General features: G+C 30.1%; 1 protein-coding gene across 3 annotated transcripts in view; it reads right to left on the bottom strand.

Annotated features, from left to right (window-relative positions):
- The window catches only part of LOC107447528 (tight junction protein 1), a 137,204-nt gene extending 117,729 nt beyond the window's left edge, over positions 1-19,475 (bottom strand). For all 3 annotated transcript variants that reach the window (XM_087166516.1, XM_087166515.1, XM_087166519.1), the window contains exons 1-3: positions 19,196-19,475; positions 7,538-7,625; positions 2,288-2,399 (exon numbers count right to left, since the gene is read on the bottom strand). In XM_087166516.1, the coding sequence (XP_087022642.1) occupies positions 2,288-2,399; positions 7,538-7,625; positions 19,196-19,226 (231 nt within the window). In that variant the 5' untranslated portion in view covers positions 19,227-19,475. The remainder of the gene's footprint in view (positions 1-2,287; positions 2,400-7,537; positions 7,626-19,195) is intronic.
- Between the last annotated feature and the right edge of the window lie 272 nt (positions 19,476-19,747).

The raw sequence follows: 19,747 nt of genomic DNA on the forward strand, positions 1-19,747 counted from the left end.
GGTTATTTTTATTTGGAAAGCGAATTAAAAAAAATCTTATATAAAAGAAAAATGTTTTTTATTGTAATTCATAAGTGCACACCCTCGTTAAGGATTACGTACCCAAGTATTAAAACATGTTGATTTAGACATGTGTCCAGTATTCAGACATGTTTTATAAGTCAACTATAATTGCTTGGAATTTAATTCTTTTAAATAATAATAATTCTTTTTTTTTCTTAATTCTTTTAATGAATTCTTTTTTATCAGTCAACTTAATAATATAATTACATAAAATTAAATACTTTACATTCAAGACTAAAGATTACCTAAATGGTACTTCTCATAATAAAAATATATCCCTTTCATCAAAAAATAGTCTGCTATTATGATAAGGTCAGAGTTTTTTAACAGTTCTTCTTTTCAGTCAACTTAGTTATATATTTGAGTGAAATTAAATTCTTTAAAACTGATGAAAACCAAGTGCTTTTCAAAACAAAAATATTTTCTTTCAAACAAAATAAAATTCAAAAATGAAGATGAGGAAAAAGATAGGTTTATTCTATCACATCACGTAACACAAAAGTCTATATTATAATAAATTAGCTGTAATGTTCTTGAATGAATGTAAAAAAATAGATAAATATTTTATTTAACAACTGTTAATGCAAATAAATTTTTTTAGCAAAATAAATTGTATGGGATCTAAAAATGATTTAAAATAAAACAAAGGCTGAAAATAAGATTTAATATTCAGTTTCAGTTGGGATTCAGTTTTGTCTATTTTTAACTTTAGAACATTTATATCTAGTAAATTACAAGATATTTTACTTTAAGCTCTTTTTTTTTTTTTTTTTTTTAAGCTACAAAAAATTGGGAACTAAGTTCATAAACAGTGTAAAAACCCACATTCGAATTTTGTCTTTTTTAATAATATTATAGTATTAAAAACATCAACATTAAAAAAAAAAATGGAGAAATAACATAGATTGACGATGAAATCAGCACAAATAAAACACATTAAAAGTGATGACAAAAATAGCTGATTCGAATATCGCAAACCGTTATACACTCATGTCCATCAATTAAGGATAATTCAGAATCACACGGAAATCAAACTCTAAAACTAGATGACGCTGGTAGTACGTCACAATGACGAGAGTGTAAGAGAGGGGTATATACGGAATGGTGGCAAAGAAGTAAAATTGTTCACAAGTGCTTTAAAAGCCTTTCAGTGCAATAACCGTATAGTTATGGCACAAAGGAAGCACTTGGATGATTTTTTACGTGGCAGAATCATCGGACGACTGGAATGTGGACGTACCCAGCTGGAAGTATCCGAGGAACTTGGAATCACCCAGAGTGTCATCTCCAGGCTTTGGCAACGATTCCAAGATGATGGTAATGTGAGTAGACGTTACAGCACAGGTCGCACCCGAGTTACAACGCCGAATGAAGACCGGTATTTGGCAGTTACTGCCAAAAGAAACAGACGGAGCACAGCATCAGACCTGTCTCGACAGTTTCAAGGCAGACCGTGTACAGACGCTTATGGCACATTGGTCTATATGGTAGTAGGCCTGTCAGATGTGTAACCGCAACACACTGTCGCCTGCGATTAGCCTGGAGCATGCATTGTGGACACCGCAACAGTGGTCTTGTGTGATGTTTTCCGACGAGACCAGGTTTAGTTTGCAGTCTGATTCTCGCCAGACTTTCATATGGAGGGCGCCAGATACCCGTTACCACCAAGACAACACCATTGAACGACACCGTTACGGTGGTGCAAGATGGCTTGTTTGGGGAGGAATTATTCTTGGTTCCAGAACTGACCTGCATGTTCAGAGTGTAACGATGACAGGCCACATCTATAGGGATGTCATACTGGAACAACATGTACGTTTGTTTCGGGGCGCCATGGGTGCTGAATTTCTGTTTATGGGCGACAACGCCGGTCCTCACCGTGTAGACGAATGCCTTCAATCGGAGGATATCACCCGTATGGATTGGCCAGCATACTCACCGGACTTGAATCCAATAGAGCATGTGTGGGATATGCTTGGCCGACGAATTGCAGCCCGTCAACCCCCTCCCACCTGTCTACCGAACTTTCGGAGGGCATTGCTTGATGCGTGGTGTAATATTCCCCAAGATCAGATTGATTTTTTGATACTCAGCATGCCTAGGCGTTGGGACGCCTAGGCATGCTGACGCCTTTCTGGTCACAAAAAATTCCTTATGAGAATCAATACCAAAATAATAATAGTTTAAAAGTGGACAAATATGGTTAAGTAACTTAAGGTCAAACCTGGAGAGTTTGAGGTGCGTCACCAGTCCATCGACTGAAAGCTTGTGAGAGTCTGCTTCGGACAGTTTGATGGGCGGGAGGTCTGGTCAGTGAAGAATTGGTCTCTTGCTCCCTGAAAACACACAATTTTATAAAAACTTTTGTATCTCATAATTTCTACTTAGTATTTCAAAGTACTTTAGTATACAAAGTACTTCAATTTGTACTTAGTATACAAAGTACTTCAAAGTACAAAGTACAAAAACGAATACATCTTGGAATAAACGTACTTCTTTCATTTTTCGAATTTTTCCATTTTGCGATTTTTTTTTTCTCAAGGAACCAAGAACATTTCGGAAATTTCTTCCTACAATAACTTAGAGAAGTGAATTTTCTTTTTAACTTCTTTGAGATCCTATTTCCAACTTGTTAGCGCATTTTAATGGACCTTGATTTGATTTTCGCAACCATTTAACTTTTTAAAGCACTTTTGTTTGCATTTCATACAAGAATCCATGCCAAAAATCAACTGAAGATAAAGCATAAAACTTTCTAAAGTATAATGTTACAGATCGTTACTAAAGCTGGATCAGCTAGGAGAATTTGGAAAGGATGATATTCCTTTAGAACAGGGGTGTCAAATTCGCGGCCCGAGATGAATATTTTTGCGGCCCACTCAATATATCCAACGCAAAGTACGAATTAAATAGAAATGTGAATTAGAAAGGAAACTAACATATAAAATTATAATATATTTTAGTTATAAACTATACGGATCATTTTAAATTGTATGCGTGAAAATGTAAAATTCTAATTGGCTTGCGGCACCTGCCATTTCAGGGATACTGCATCTTATCAAAAATACGCAGAAAAAAATTCAAATCTTAGAACAGAATTTGAAACAAGGTTTAAAGATTTTAATTCTTTGGAAGACAATTTTTGTTTGTCTTCTTCGATTTTCTCAATAAATATAGACTCAGTACCCAGTAATATGCAAATGGAAGTGATTGAGATTCAGTGCGACTCAAATTTGAAAACAAAATTCATTGAAGTGGGTGTGCCTGAATTTTACAAATGTTTACCGGCAAGAATTGAAAATACTCGAAAATTCGCGTATGAAATTATTTGCATGCTTGGAAGTACTTTTCATTGCGAGCAATTTTTTTTCTGTTATGAATGAAAATAACTCTCCTGTCCGAAACCATATTAATAGCTCTCGTTGGGTCAATTTTGAAAGTACTCTCGGCCCATAAAATTTCTCCCGAAATAGGAAAGATAGTAGCAGAGAAGAGATGTCAAACAATAATTTTACTTTATATATGCTTATTACAATGTACTATTCAAAATAAAAATATTTGTTTCTGTAAACACTGATTTTTTTCTAAACTTTTTTTTTTTTTTGAGGCCCACCTAAAATTAAGCATTGTTTATTTGGCCCAAGTCTGCTTTTGAGTTTGACACCCCTGCTTTAGAAGAACTAATGAGGGTACAGCTTAGAGGGTACCACGAGATTTTCTTTTTAGAAACCACGAGAAACCTTTTTAGGTATACATTAAAAGGTTTTTGTTGAGTGAAAATAAACCTTATCTTGCTATCTGGAAAGGAATTTTTTATCGGGATTAAGAGATTTCGTTAAATAGAGGTCCGACTGCATTTAGTAAAAATTCATTTTCAACATTTAACAAAATATAACAAATGAAAGATAACATTTTATCAATTTATCCTGTAGGGTCCGTTCTTTTAGCTTTTTTTTTTTTAATGATGAATTCAACTTGATTCTTTTTAGAATAGGGAAAACTAATTTTCAGTTCAGGTCAAACTTTAAAAAAAAATCACAACTTAAAGAAGTTTCTTCAGGAGAGCATCCATTTTGACGACACCTTTAAAGTTTTTTCATGTAAAGCAATTCAAAAGGCAACTTTTTAAAAAGAAAGAAAAATTTTACGAGTATAAAATATACATACTAAAACGATATTTATAATAATAATAATAAAATGCACATTATTTGAATCTTTGATCATGTGGAAGAAATCTTTTTTAATCGATATTTTCTTCTACAGTCCCTCGGCTATACTATTAGACACACTCTAAAGATTCTATGTAAAATCTTAATTATCACGTGATACTCTACAGCTTTATTGTTTTTATGTGACTGTTTGCAATTGTTTACGTTACTCTATCAATGGGTTAAATTCAGAGTTCGCCAAGTGGGCCCACTTTTAAAAAAACCCACTTGGTGGGTTTTTTCACAAACTGTTTTTTTTTAAATTTGGTAGAAAAAGAAGTATCTCCTAATACTATCATTGGACTCATCGTGGAAGTTAAAAAATATTTTAGAAATGTGCATCAAGCACTTGGATGGGTAATGAAACTGCTTGATGCACCAAATGATACTAGTTCAGTGGCGTAGGCAGTGTTCATAATTTTCTGAAACTACTAAAAGAAATTTGAATCTGTTATAAAGCACTATTATTTCCCTAATTTAGACAGCTAGACAATTTTGACTTTTTATTTAGACAACATTGTTTAGTTAAATTTTGATTTGATTTTTTAAGTTTAAGAACATAATGTAATATTTTCTCAAAAAAGTTTAATGTCATATGGGTGGAAAGTAACACTTTGAGGGCCACTTTCACATTCATCAGATTTTGTTACGCTAGAAACGTTTTCTTCAATGGGAGTATCACATTTCTGTACAACAGAAAAACTTACATTGTCACTAGATGCTATCGCCTCACTAATTTCAGATCGTTATTTTTTCTCAAAATAATTAAAAATTGTTAAATCCTTAAGATCCAAGAACAGCAAATATATGTATATATTGGCACAGAAATATCCGCTATGCTACGATCTCAAAGTTTTGAGCTGGAATGAATAACTTCAACGAGCACAGTATCTCTGGTATTGTTACTGATTTCTTCACTAGTCGAAATACTGGCGACGACGGGTTCGGCGATTGAATGAACTTTTTTGTTAACACAAAACAGATTTAGCGACAAGCTACGAAAAACAAGCGGCAGAGATAACTTTTAGTCTGACTAACTCCACTGTACTCCGTTCCCCCTTTTATATAATTTTTCATCGCGTCTCCAAAATTCTCGAATTGTCTCAAAGACGACAGAACGACTAGGATTCCAGAATCATCGCGTAAAGACCTCGCGAATGACAGCCAGTCTCGAAAACTATACTGGCAGGACAGAAAGGAACTAGTCCATAACAGTATCACGTCAATTTGGTTTCAAAAGTACAACCCTATTATAGTAAATGTTTTTTCAGTATTCTGAAAAATACCGTGAGAAAAAAAAGTAGGCATAAGGTTAATAAAAATATATAGTCTTAAAAAATAATAGCTCGCATAATTTCTACTAAAATTTTTATTTTTGCCATTTTGTCTGAGCTCAAGGGGGGTGTTTAAACCCCTAAACCCCTCCCTTGCGTACGCCACTGTACTAGTTCATATTGTGACCGCGTAAAAACTTTTGCCAAAAATTACCATAAATATCAAGAGATTGTTCTTGAACTACAAAATGAATCTAATAATCAAAAATATTAAATAATGTTAGGCTTTTACCAATTTGGAAAAGGAGATATCAATTGTTTCTGAAGCTTCAATCAGAAAACTTCAGAAGCTGCTGAAATATGAATTAGAACCCCATAAAAAGATTCCATCTGGCTGTTCAGGTACCTCATTTATTAGCATCCCGAAACAAGGGGACAATTTTTAAATGATGAGCAGTCTATCTAAGCATCATCCAGGTGTCATGACATTCAAAATTTCCGATCCTGAATACTTTCCAAAATCAATGATGCTTGACACTGTTATTCAACAGTTTTCATCAAAAAATAGAGGAAAAAACAGAAAAAAATTCCAAGCTTTTACAAAATTTCTGCCAATTCTTTTTTCTTTACACTCAGCATCCTCAATCTCAAACGAAAGACACTTTTCAACTTTCGGTTTGGTGCGGAGTAAACTACGAAATAGATTAGAAATAGATAAAGCTACAAAACTCGTAAAAGTGTATCACCATCCAAGAAAGAAATGTAGACACTTTGAATCTGCTGTATGATAATAATAATAAATTTAAAAAATTAGCTTTTTTTAAGTTAACTCATCTGCTGACAATTTTTAACTATTTGGAAAAAGTTTATCACCATTAAAAAACAGTTAAATATTACTTTTAAGATTTTTTAAACATTATTTTTAAATTTTTATTTGAATATAATTTATTTTGATTCTTTTAAATCATGTTTAAAAAAATTGAAAACAAACGAAAAAAAATTTTCTATTAAGTGATACATTAATCAAAAATTAACAAATTTAAAGTTTCATTTTCTGGTTCTAAAAAAATAAGCTAAAACTTTTATAGTGTGTGTGCGTGTGTGTTTAATAAATATAGTAAATAGATGTGTGGGAAAACAAAAAGATTGATAAACTTGTTCCTTATATATTACTGTTGCATTTATATATTATAGTGCTTCAGTTAAAAATAGTGAAACGTTATGTATTTAATAATTAAGATTCAAACATGTATTAGTGATAGTGCATTATTTAAACTTATTTTAATTTTATTATAAATATTTTATATAAACTTTATTGGATTTATTTCTATTTTTAAGCTTATACAGCACTATTTAATAAATAAAAATATTTTCACAGTAAAATTTTAAAGTTTTTGAGCACTAAATGAAAAAAAACCAATTTCCCCCGTGTTTTTTCAATAAAACCCGGGCGGGTTACGTTTTTTCAAATATCCCTGGATTTCTTCAAACCCTGGTTAAATTCAACGATATATAATATAAATTCGACGATTCGATAAATGAGACGATATATTATATAAATATAGTATATTTATTCTATAAATAAAGTATATTTATTATATAAATATAGTATATTTATTACATAAATATAGTATATTTTTTACATAAATATAGTATATTTTTTATATAAATATAGTATATTTATTATATCAGGTATTACATCAGTATATTATAATAATTAGATCCAATGATTAGACTCACTAGTTTTCAATGATTAGACAGTTTTTTAATAATGACATGAATTGCAGGAATTTATATGCATTACTTTTATAGTTAAACATACATGTAATGGGGTTTTATTCATGAGATTTTTAATATACTTCCTATTTGTATTTATTTTTAGCGTATTGCATGACAATGTTAACCCATAGATACAGGATGCAAACAATAAATCACCTGATAAATATAATTTTACATAGTGAGTCTAATACATGAGGCAAAAAATTGTCTTACTTTGAAGAAGATATGGGGAGAGATTCCATGCTGGCGATTCCTCTTCTCTGTCCACCCCAAGAATCACGTTGACGACCACCTTCCACATCTATAAAACAAACAAAAAAAAAGAGTTGTTTCTCACTTAATCGAATACGAATAAAATTTTATGGAACCAAATCATTTTATATGAAACTAATGTTCCCCTTTTTGTCCCCCGCCCAATTGCATAAAGTGGTACTGAAATTAAAATTTGTTAAAGATGTGTTTCAACAGCTAAAATGGAATTTCACTTTTAAATCTTCTGATTTATTAGCAGGTTGAACAAATCTTGCTGCCAGTTTCATGCATTGAAGTTTCTTTTCTTTTTTTTTAAAAAATAACGGTAGGCACTGAACTTTCGTTCTTCGCCTTAGAAGATGTTGCTCATTTATCGTTACCCAGTGGGCACCTGTGAACCAAAGTCACGGAGGCGAGCAACATTACCCAAGCCACACTGCCACAAATACCTATTCATAGGGTGGGCCACATTCACACAGCAGAAGACAACACAGAGAGAGAGAAACATCCATGCCCAGAGCGGGATTCGAACCCACAACCATTGGCTTCGCAGTCAGGCACGCTAACCACTCAGCCACCTGGCCGGCCATGCATTGAAGTAAACGACCCCTCCGACTTACTTCACACACATCATTTAGAATGTAAAAAAGAGCTAGAGTGATTTGTCTTGGTGCATATTAGCTTTGATAAGAAAAGTTTTCAAAAACCTAACACACTAATGTGTCTTTCTCTAAAATAGAATTAATTGCTTAATCCAGTGAACAACTTTGTATGGGTTGTAAGTTGAGAGCGAGGAATGAATCTTAGAAACAATAAATTTCAAAAAATCCTAAACTAAAATAGTGCATTCATTTGGAATTTCTCAAGTTTCGAAGATCAAAAAAAAAAAAAAAATTCTGAAAGGAATACGCACAAATCATGTAAATTTTAGTAGAAATTAAAACGGAATGTCCAATTTTGATAAATTGATAAATAATTTAACGCTTATAAAAAGAAAAAGAAAAAAATCTTAAATTATAGATTTTTTCGGAAGGGATCAAATAATATTTTAGCACCTACATTATACTTTTCACTAACATTGATTTATTTTTATGTAACTTTACATAACATTTATATTTTATGACACTAACGCAAACAGTTTTAATTATAATTGTTTACTGATCATAAAACTGAGTTTATTTAATCAAAATGCTATACTATGCATTAAATACCATCAAAAACTTTGAAAAAATTCAGGATATAAGATAAAATATTTCACGCCCATTTTAATCGAACAACTCGCTTAATTGCATAGATTTGGCTGGAGGAACCGATGGTATTCCTTTAAGGGGGGTCGACTGTACTTGGAAAAGAATGCGAGACACATTATGGATCGAACATGAAGTTAGAACATTTACAATTTCTTTTTTTTTTACTAGGGGGAGGCGAGGTTACAGCTTAAATCTACAGTCCCTGGCCACATTATTAGACGTACTCTAAGATTCTATTCAAAATCTTTATTATCAGGTGATACTCTATACAGCTTCATTGTTTTTACAGGACTGTTTGCACTTGTTTACGCTCCTGTATCAGTGGGTTAACATTGTAACGGTGAAAATAAATACAAATAAGAAATACATGAAAAAACCCATGGCATGTATGTTTAACTATAAAAGTATTGCCTATAAACTCGCGCCAATCATGTCATTATTTAAAAACTACAGTGCTGTCTAATAATTAGGTCTAATTATTGTAATACACTAATGTAATACCTGGTATAATAAATATTCTATTTTTGATAATAAATCGTGCAATTTATCCAATCCCCGAATTGTTTAACGTCTAATTTCACGAATGTAAACAAGTGCAAAACAGTCTCGTAAAAACAATGAAGCTGTATAGAGTATCACCTGATAATTAAGATTTCACAATGATGAGACACTAGAGTGCGTCTCATCCTCTGATCTCATTATTACAATAATATAATACTTGATATAATAAATATTGTATATTTATATAATATATCGTCTAACTTATCCAATCGTTGAATTATCATGAATATATCGCCGCATTTAACCCATGGATACACTAACGTAAACAAGTGCAAATCGATTTCTTCCGAGTAAAAACAATAAAGCTGATAATTAAAATTTCACATAGAATTTTAATGTGTGTCGAATAATTTGGGTAATAAACTGTACATAAAAATGAAAGTCTGCTGGTTTGTATGCATGGACTCATTAAGGGCCCGTGAGGCACTATTAAAAAAATAAAAATTATTGTTACGGGCTCAGCCAATGCAGCGTTGAAATACATTCTCCACAAAAGACATTTTTATAGTCCTGCTTTCTCTAGAAAGAGTCGGTTCGTGAATCAGATGCCTCGGAAAGCAATTTGTCGACAATATTATGTTTCCTTCTCTAAGATTTTAAATGATTCACACAATAAAAATGTTACCTAGCATCAATGAATCAATAAGAGAATTTTATTTACTGAGCATAAGCATAAAATAAGTTAAAAATATAGAGAAAGCATGGAAAATAATTAATTAAAAGCAAGATAGGCTCAATATGATATGAGCATCCACAGAGTGGAATATCAATATTGGCTGAATAATGAAAATCAAATATCTGACAATATTCGATAAGGCTGTAAAATATGGGGTGAATAACGGTCCTTCATTGAATATTGGTTCAATAAGAAGGATCCTGCTATGGGTGGAAAATTATTAAAATAAAATACTTTTAAAAAAAAAATTTATATTAAAAAGCCAGAAAACAAAAAAAGGAAAAAGTATAATCTCATCATCAGCTCACACGATTATATCCGCAAAAAGTAGTGCTTTCAAATATTGTATCAACACAGCCAAAGCAATCTATATATATATTTCTCTTACACGGCGATAAGAAATAGCCTCATTACAACTCCCCGAATGGCAACGCTAGAAAATCAGCCAATGATTGCCGCTAAAAATGTCACATGCTAAATCTATATTAGATGGCTCAACATATAGCGCTTATAAAAACGGAAACTGAAATAACCAGAGTGTAAAATATTATGTGCTTATGCGCATCGTATTTTTTGTTAAATAATTTATTTATTATATATCAGTTTATAGATGGTAACGAGAAGAGTTTTGTGGTTGCTATGGTGACTAATTAGAATGTAAATTGTTTTTTTGAGAGAGTGTGAGATTTGTTTTTTGGAACTGCGATGCTGTAATTTTATTGTTTAGATAATAAATCTTTCTTTTATATTAAACGTGATAGTAGTTTCATTAATTATTTGATTCGAAGTCCTTGGAGTTTTATTTGAGGTCAGTTTATTTTGTATTTTTTTACAAGAGAGAGCATTCTCACCAAATGAGATTTCTTCCGAAATTCAATGTTTTTCCATTGCAATTCACTTATTTCAATTTTTAATAGGCTTAATTATAGCCAAAATTTTAACCTTTTTAAAGAGATATTAGTTTTAGAAATTTTATCTTAAGATCTTATACTATAGCACATTTCTAATAGGTTTAACGAATTACATGACATTTATTTGAATTCAAATTTATTTTAATGACTTTATTAAAATAATTATATAAAATATTAAGTATTTACTAAAAAGATGTAATTTTTTTTTAAAAAAAAGTTGTGATATGGATTTGAATGATTGTTTTGAATTCTTAAATTTTTGTGCATTTGCAATGTACCTAAGTTAGTAGCGAGCGAAGCAAACCATATAAGATTGCGTAGCAATTTTTGGGGGTTGGCGAGCGTTAGCGGGCAGGGGGCACAGCCCACTAGTATATTATATCTTTTTATTTCCTGGGTTTTTTAATATATATATATATATATATATATATATATATATATATATATATATATATATATATATATATATATATATATATATATATATATATATATATATATATATTTTTAAATTTTATAATATTTCTTAAAAATATTCTATCTTAATAATTTTATTTTAATACTTTATTTCAATAGTTCAAAATGTAGAGAAAACATGGAAAAATTACAGGATAATAAAAAAATAAAATAAAAAAGAGAATAATTTGGGAGAAGAAGAAAAAAAAAGATATCTTTGGAGTGTTTTCTAATAGTGTATCAATACAATAGAATGAGGAGCACTCAAAAATAGAATAAAATACATTAAGTAAATCAAGTAAAAAACAGACAATAAAATGTAAAGAAAACGTAACAAAATACAAAACGAAATCAATAAAGCGAGAAGCGAATTCAAATTAACTTACATGAACGGGAAAATTTTCAAGAATGATTTAAAATATATTCGTAATAAGATTGCCAGGTTCCAAAATATGGAAACAGAAACGCAAATTAGGGTAAAACCGTAAATAGAGGGATTTGTTTTATAGTGCGTTCTTACTGCAGTACCGAAGCGCGTTTGATTTCTTAGTTACCAAGGTTAGGCCCGACTATGGATGTGCGCAAGGTAATATTATACCGGATAATATAAAGAAGTTTATAATAAATAAACTTGATATTTAATTGTACATTTTTAATGATTTTAGAAACTTAGATTTAAGAAGAAAAAAAAAGAGAGAGAATGAAACATGAATTGTCTGTTTTGCACATATTTTTAGCCCGAAATGGATCTACATATAAAATAAAGCTTATAAATTATATTTATAAATAAACTTATTGAGATTTTCTTCGTCCTTTTGTATTTATTTATTGGGCTATATATAGTCAAACCCCGCGAACGAATAGTGAATGAACAGTTCGCTAACGTGTCATGTATGATGTTATTTTTTGTGAATAGAGTGAACAAGTCTTCCACTCATTTATTTATTTATTTTTCTTTCTTCATTTTTTGGGGTAATAATTTTGAGTTTTCTACTTCAAAATAAATACGTATACCGATTTTGAAAACCATCTATAATAGGCCAATCTCAAAGCGATTGGATACTTTTATGTGCTCGAATGACTGATTGAGACATGTTTAAAAAGCGGAATAATTATCGGGAAGTGTTTCCATGTTGCAGATTACTCATTTTTTTTTTTTTTTTTTTTTTGATGAAGAGTCATAAAAAAAACAAAAGTGAATACATTTTTTTTTTACTACGTATTATTTCTCAGTCATTTTTGTATTTCATTTTATTGCTCATTTATTTAAATAATGCGTCATAAAAGAGAACAATTTGTTAAAATTGTTTGCGGAACACGGACATAGTGAAACGACATTTCGGTCCCTTTATATATATTATATATAAGTTCAAAACTTATTGTTTTCCTTCGTGTTTATTGTATTTATTCATTATGCTATATATATTACAAAGAGGTAACCAATAAACCCCTTCGAGCATACATTAAAACTACGTCACTGGATGGAAACACAATTATTTTTTTACCCTAATTGTAAGAGAAGCATTCATTTTGTATAAAAAAAAAACGGTCGAAAAAGAGAGGCACCTTCAGATGCCGACGTGTAAGTGAGAACCAGTTCTTCGAGTAAAATGTCGTTTACCTACTCATTTCGTCTTTTCACTCAAGATATAATAAAAACGGATCTTGTTAGGCGCATTAATTAATCATTTATGTGGCTAAGGAACGACATTCTTTAAAGAAGCACAAATAATTCGTTATTATTTAAAAATTTAAAAGGATGGCTCAAAAATACTATACGTTCGTAAATGTGACGCTATCTATCAATAGATTGTTGGCTCATAGTTATCAAGGTCGTTCAGAAAAATTTGACAAAGAGGTCATTGAAGTAAGTTCTTAGCATGAAGGTATTTCGCCAACATTGAAAAAGAGTGGCCGAATAGATACAGTCCCTGGCCATATTTTTAGACGCACTCAAAGATTCTATGTAAAATCTTAACTACTCTATACAGCGCTTTATTGTTCTTTACGCGACAATAATGAGTCTAATAATACGGGCTTTGAATTGACAGGAAATAGTAAAAATGAGACAGCACTTGCGAAGAGGCTTATCGCCTTTGTGTCCTTGTTAGTAAGGATACTAAAATTTGAAAAATATTATTATTATTTTGATAATACAATTAAATTTTGAAACAGTAATATACTTCTTTCAGGGTAAAAAGATTTTTTTGTAGAATATAATATGATTTTTTAAAAAAAATAATGATTGCCAAATAAAGATAAATAAAACAACTAAAATTCATATGTCCTTAATAAGTTAAAAATATTCTTTTACTGAAATCGATTTATTTTCATTTTACATCCGTTTATATGAAAATGAAATGTTTAGAAACTATTATTAAAAAAAAGGATATTTCGAAGATAACACTCTTCATAATCGAAGATATTGAATCCACAAACACAAGGGGTTGTTTAATACGCAATATGGCCAATAAAGTTTCTTAATTAATCCCGATGCAGGGTTGCCACAGAAAAAAATGAACAAAATAGTTGCTTCTAGTAGCCTAAAGCATGAAAATAGTCGCCTAAAATTATGAAAATAGTTGCCTAAATAAAGAACAAAAATGTTGCAATAATATGACTAAAATTTTATTAAATGACTTCATTGTAATATACTATGATCTACTTAGTCAAGTTGATGGCCAGTATGATAATTTTTAAATAAACGTTAGTGTTCTAGCACTAAATTTTTATATAAAAAAATTAGTATGTTTGCAGAACATTAAATACTTTTAAATGCTAGAATTAATTAAGAAAAATAATATTTTGCTAAAAAAACATACTCTTTCTAATAATTTTCTCTTTTATCAATAATTGATTTAGCAATATATATATACATATATATATATATATATATATATATATATTAAAAAGTGATTACTAAAATTCGAAATTCATGCACCATAGTATCGTATTAAAAATTGGGTTTTTTAAATCATGCAGAATTTCGTAACAATAACTGTTAAAAAGGAGATTGAGAAACAAAATAGATTCACAATGGAATCTGTGCAAATTGAGAGCATTAAAAAGGGATGACTCAAATTTGCAATTCAATATTTTGTTATTTTTTAAGAAAAAAAAAATTCATTATGTTCAGAAGCTACCGCGGGCCGCAGGTTGTCAACTCAATTCATGCTCAAAAAAAAAAAAAAAAAAAAAAAAAAAACGTTTTTGGAGCACAGAAAAGTCTCCCAATAGTCTCCTTTTCCTGAAAATAGTTGCTTTTTTAGCCTTTTCAGGCAAAAAAAGTTACCCTAGTTACCTCAGGTCAAAAATAGTTGCAACATTTTAGTCCACCTGTGGCAATCCTGCGATGCTGTTTAGAGGGTACATTTACAAATCCCAGACTTTTCATCGAAGTGACTATTTTCTCCGACAAAAACAGTACAATATATTTAAAAAAAAAACATTATAATAACATTAATTGAAATGAAAGGTAAAAACAAAACTGTCATTTTCTGCATCTTCATATTTATAGATTTTAAATTTAAAAAACAGAGTAAAGAAAGAGTTGAAGCAATAGCTGAAAAAATACAAAATCAAATATTTTTTTTTTTCTGCAGAATTATATTCTAAAAATACTTCTTCAAAGAAAGGAGAGAAATACTCACGATTTTTCTCTTCTCATTTTGGAATTTAAAAAAAAAAAAATGACTGGTTTGCTTCAGCTAGAATTTGAAATTGATAAAATAAAGAAAATAACAAAAATTCTGAAATCGCGGAAGTTTAAAAGACAATTCGCCCTAGAAATGATGTTTTTTTCTTTCAGTTATTGTAAGAAAACCATAATTGTTAAAGAACAAGATACATTTTATATTTTAATAAAATATGACTGTGAGTGGGGATTTAGTTACAAATTCAGATATTCGGAATATCATGAAATTGGGTCCATTTTTAAAATTAGATTTTTCGGTGACCTAAATCCATGATTTTTTCAAAAAAATCGTTAAAAACAGGACAAATTTTGTTCAGTACTGAAATTCGTGGTGGGCACAATAATGAAGCTGGCAATAATGTTTCTTAACCGATGGTGTTTACGACAAGTTTTGTTCTAACAATAAAAGAATGCTCCTCAGAATGTTACTCCAGTTTCTGAATACTTCTCGAATTATCCAGAGAACGCGTAAAAGTGAAATGGCTTCTCCCAAGTATTTCATCAAACATGTAAAATGATTGATACGCTATGGACGCCGAAATAGATTGTCCTTTGAATGAATTGTGAAAACGTTGAATAGAACAATGCGAAAAGCACGCTTTTGCATAATACGTGTCGAAAATCGACACGGTAAAGAAAAAAAAATATCATTTTCGAAAAGGGGAAATTAAAACTTTTCAAAAACACTCAATGACAAAAAGAACCTTTAAGAGCTTTTAAAAAACGAAAATCGAAAATAAGCACCTTTAAGCACTTTTTAAAAACGCTACGCTCCATGTTCAAGAACTCAATATTAAGCAATGTATTTAGTTCTATTTTTATTTATTAATTTTAATACTTTTAAGACTTCAGTTCAAGACACTTTATTGATCTAGAAAAAAAAAATTATTTTTAAATTTATGCATTACATTTTACTATACAATCGTTAGTGCGACATGAAAGCTTTTTAAGCTCAAATTTGCCCTTACTTTGAAAAACATTTAATGGATATTTAAAGTTACTTTTTAAATTTATAATTAAAAAGTAACCAAAAGTAAAACTTACCAAAGGTAAAATTAAAATTCTAAAAGTGCCTTTTTTAAGGAAAAAATATTGTGTCGAATACCTTTGTATAATGATTGTTACTATAGCATGTCAATAACGGCCCCTTTTTTTTTTCCTTTAATGACAAATAAAATGCTGGAAATTGTAAATAAAAATAGGTTTTGCTTTTTTTTCTTTTGAAATGTATTGAACAAAATTGATCACGCATGGATGTTGATAATACATGCTTTCAGGGAATGTATAAATTAGTGGCTGGCACCCAGCAATGAATATACCTTAAAGAAACCCATTTAGGAACTCTTTCTTTTTTTCTGAACCAGAAATGATTTTCGAAACCTGTAATAGGTTTATATCGAAGAAATAAACGATTATTTTTTTTTATTATATCCATCGTTGAACAGCCGACCCAATATTGGGTTTACGATGTCTAATGTTCAACCCCGTAGCCTTGTCATTTTGAACCCATCCAGAAGACAAGGAAACTCTCCAGGATCAGTACCCCCAAAGGTATGATTTGATATGGGAACATGGAGGACTTAGTGACTGGACAGATTTAGCGCGCATCAGTCACCATTTACTACACGGTGAGTCATCGGCCGACGGGGATCGAACCCACGGGCCCCAACGCTTATTTATTAACAGTGTATGTTATTTTTAAGAAATTATTTTTTCTATTTTCTGGTCAGCACATTTAGGCAAACAAACTATGAATTGTTACTCAACTTCTGTTTCTTCTTTTATGCATGTTTTTAGAATCGTTTAAAAACAGTGTTTGTTTATTCATTTTATTGTAACTTATCACGATCTGGTAATAAGAAACGGTAATAATGTCAGATGGAACTTTTGTGAGACAAAAGCTGGTCCATTCAGTGTTGCCAGATTGGGTTACAAGTAGCGGATTGGGCTACTTTTAAAAGTCCCCGCTACTGAAACTCGAATATGGGCTACTCATTCGAAAGCTAGAAATCTCAAAAATGTGCTACTTTGTTTTCTTACAGAATTATTTTTTACCTTTCCCATTATAAAATGATCCTGAAAAGTCTGCAATTTTTTTTTTTTTTTATCTTTTTTAAAAAAAATACTTTTTGGTTGTAGTTGTTGGAAACGCATCCGTTTCGGTTGTTTTTATTCTAGATTTGTTTTGCTGCGCAAAGCCTAGAATCTTTCCATATCTATATTTTAAATCGTGAACTCCTGAAATCGCAAAGATATAGATGGAAAAATGCACGGCGAGTAGAATGGGGGAAAAAATCTTTAACTCCAACCATTATTAACTGTTCATATTCTGGAAAAATCACGTGACCTTTAATCTGAGTGAAAGCGAAATATTGAATTTGACGAAATTTTTAACGCAATGCATTGAAATTTACCTTTTTATTTTTTTAATTTAGTGTATATATATATATATAGATATATCCGCTACTTTTGGAGCTTCCATACGCTACTTTTAAATTTTAAATTCTGGCCCCATTGGGACCATTTGAACTCTGTTTTCTGCTGGCGTAACGTATCCCCCACGGTAGACTAATTATGAAGTAGAATCCTTATACTGTCTCGTATATCGCAGATGATTTTTCGAGGTTTTCCTTTCCATGTAACGCAAGTGCGGGCAATGCCATAAAACCCTCCACGAAGGCTAGTTCTTGATCCAGGAGTTCCCTTGTCTTCTGGGTTGGGTTCAAAATGACAAGATTACGGTGTTGACAGGCGTAAACTCTAACATAGGTTGTAAAATCGTGTGAATGCATATATTGCGCATCTAAGGACAGGAAAATATCTTTAAAAGTTCAATTTTTAAAGCATTAATATTTAGTGAACAAAAACAAGAATTTTTTCCATGTCCATACTTATTTATTTCCGTGTACAATCCAGTTTTTATTATTACATGACTAGCCAGAAAAAAACTTTTTAAAACAAAAATAACGATATAAATTTTAAAATTAAACTTCTCATCTTTATATAGAAATAAAAGAGCATTATTTTAAATTAGAAAATTAATAATTACAAGAAAAATTTTTGCAAATCGAAATAACAGCATAAAATCAATTTACAATATTTTAAAATAGAAAATCCCCTGCTTTGGATCTTTATTAAATTATAATATCAATAAATAATCATAAGAAATTTTTTGATGTTTCATTTAATTAAGAATTAAACAGCCCTGGAAGAAATAGCAAAAATTCATTCTACCATCAAAGAATTAGATTTTGATAGCTTTCAGCTCAAAACATCATTTGTTGATATATTTTATAAAATTTATATAAGATTAAGGGTAACACTAACTTGAAGAAAAAAATTATGCAGACAATTCTCATTAACTATTCAAACTTTGGTAAATATTTCAAACTATATTTACACATGAAAACAAAAAGGAAAGAACTTTTACTGTTACTTAAAAATATGCATGCGTGCTTTCTTTCACTCATATTAATTTCTTAAGATTAATTAATTAATTAATAAAGATTTTTTAAAAAAAATGGGTCAAGTACATATAAGATAGGCTAAATAAATGTTATATTAAATTTTAATTTAATATATGTCAAACGAACAAATCAACAATTCTATCATATTGTTTTGAATCTTAATTAGAATTTAATCATGCATTTAAATGAAAAATTTGAATATCTAAACTAATAAATTTTAATCAAATAATCATACAATAGGTTTCCTAGTAAGGAATGGTAAATAACATTTTAGTATCGCGCCTTATTGGCGAACATTGGCGAAATGCACAGCAACAGTTGTTTTCTAGCAACCTTTGTTTACAAACCTTGGGAATAACTAAAATAGTTATTTATCCTCCTTAGGTGTGTTTTGCTTAAAAATTAGATCTAAGCTTAACATTACCCAACAAAATGCATTAAAATTTTCAGGCATGACACAGAAAAAGGATCTTGTATAATCTATCTTAAAATAAATTATTCTCTACAATTAATTACAAGTAGATAAAATTTTATAAAGTGCACGCTTAAAATTCAAATGAAATTAAAAACGAACATTTTTTTTAAATGCAAAACAAAAACTTACATCCGCGTCCGTGGAGTGCAGACGAATGCATTTAAAACTTCGAAGACGATCGTAAACACACATGTAATTCTTGCATCACTCAATTAGTTTCTTGAATTAAGTCCATATGGACTGGATCCTATTCCTTTATTGTCCATGGTACTTCTAAAAGATTAAAATACATAAACCCACGTTTTAAGTATAACTAATGTTTACTTCTCTAAAATTATTTGACTAACATTCCAATCCTACCATTTTGAAAACACATAGCATTCCTTATTGTTTTGTTAGAGCGCCATCTATTAGTTTTTATTCAAATAATTTATTATAAAAGACAATTTGTCCCATTTTTAGAATCGAATCGATGAAAAAGAGCATTGTACTATAAGGGCTAACAATTAATATTATTGTTTATTTTGTTCTTATTGTTTTAGTTTATCTTAGGCAAAAAATTTAAGTTGCTATAAGAATCATAGCTGTTATGGATTTTTTTTTTCTGTTATTTCTTTTTTCATTTCTTTGGTGTTTAAAATACCAAAGAGTTAACTTCTTGGTTCATTAAAAAAAATTTTA

Source organism: Parasteatoda tepidariorum, chromosome 6 (assembly GCF_982258835.1).
Source record: "Parasteatoda tepidariorum strain Cologne lab strain chromosome 6, Ptep-v5.0, whole genome shotgun sequence".
NCBI lineage: Eukaryota > Metazoa > Arthropoda > Arachnida > Araneae > Theridiidae > Parasteatoda > Parasteatoda tepidariorum.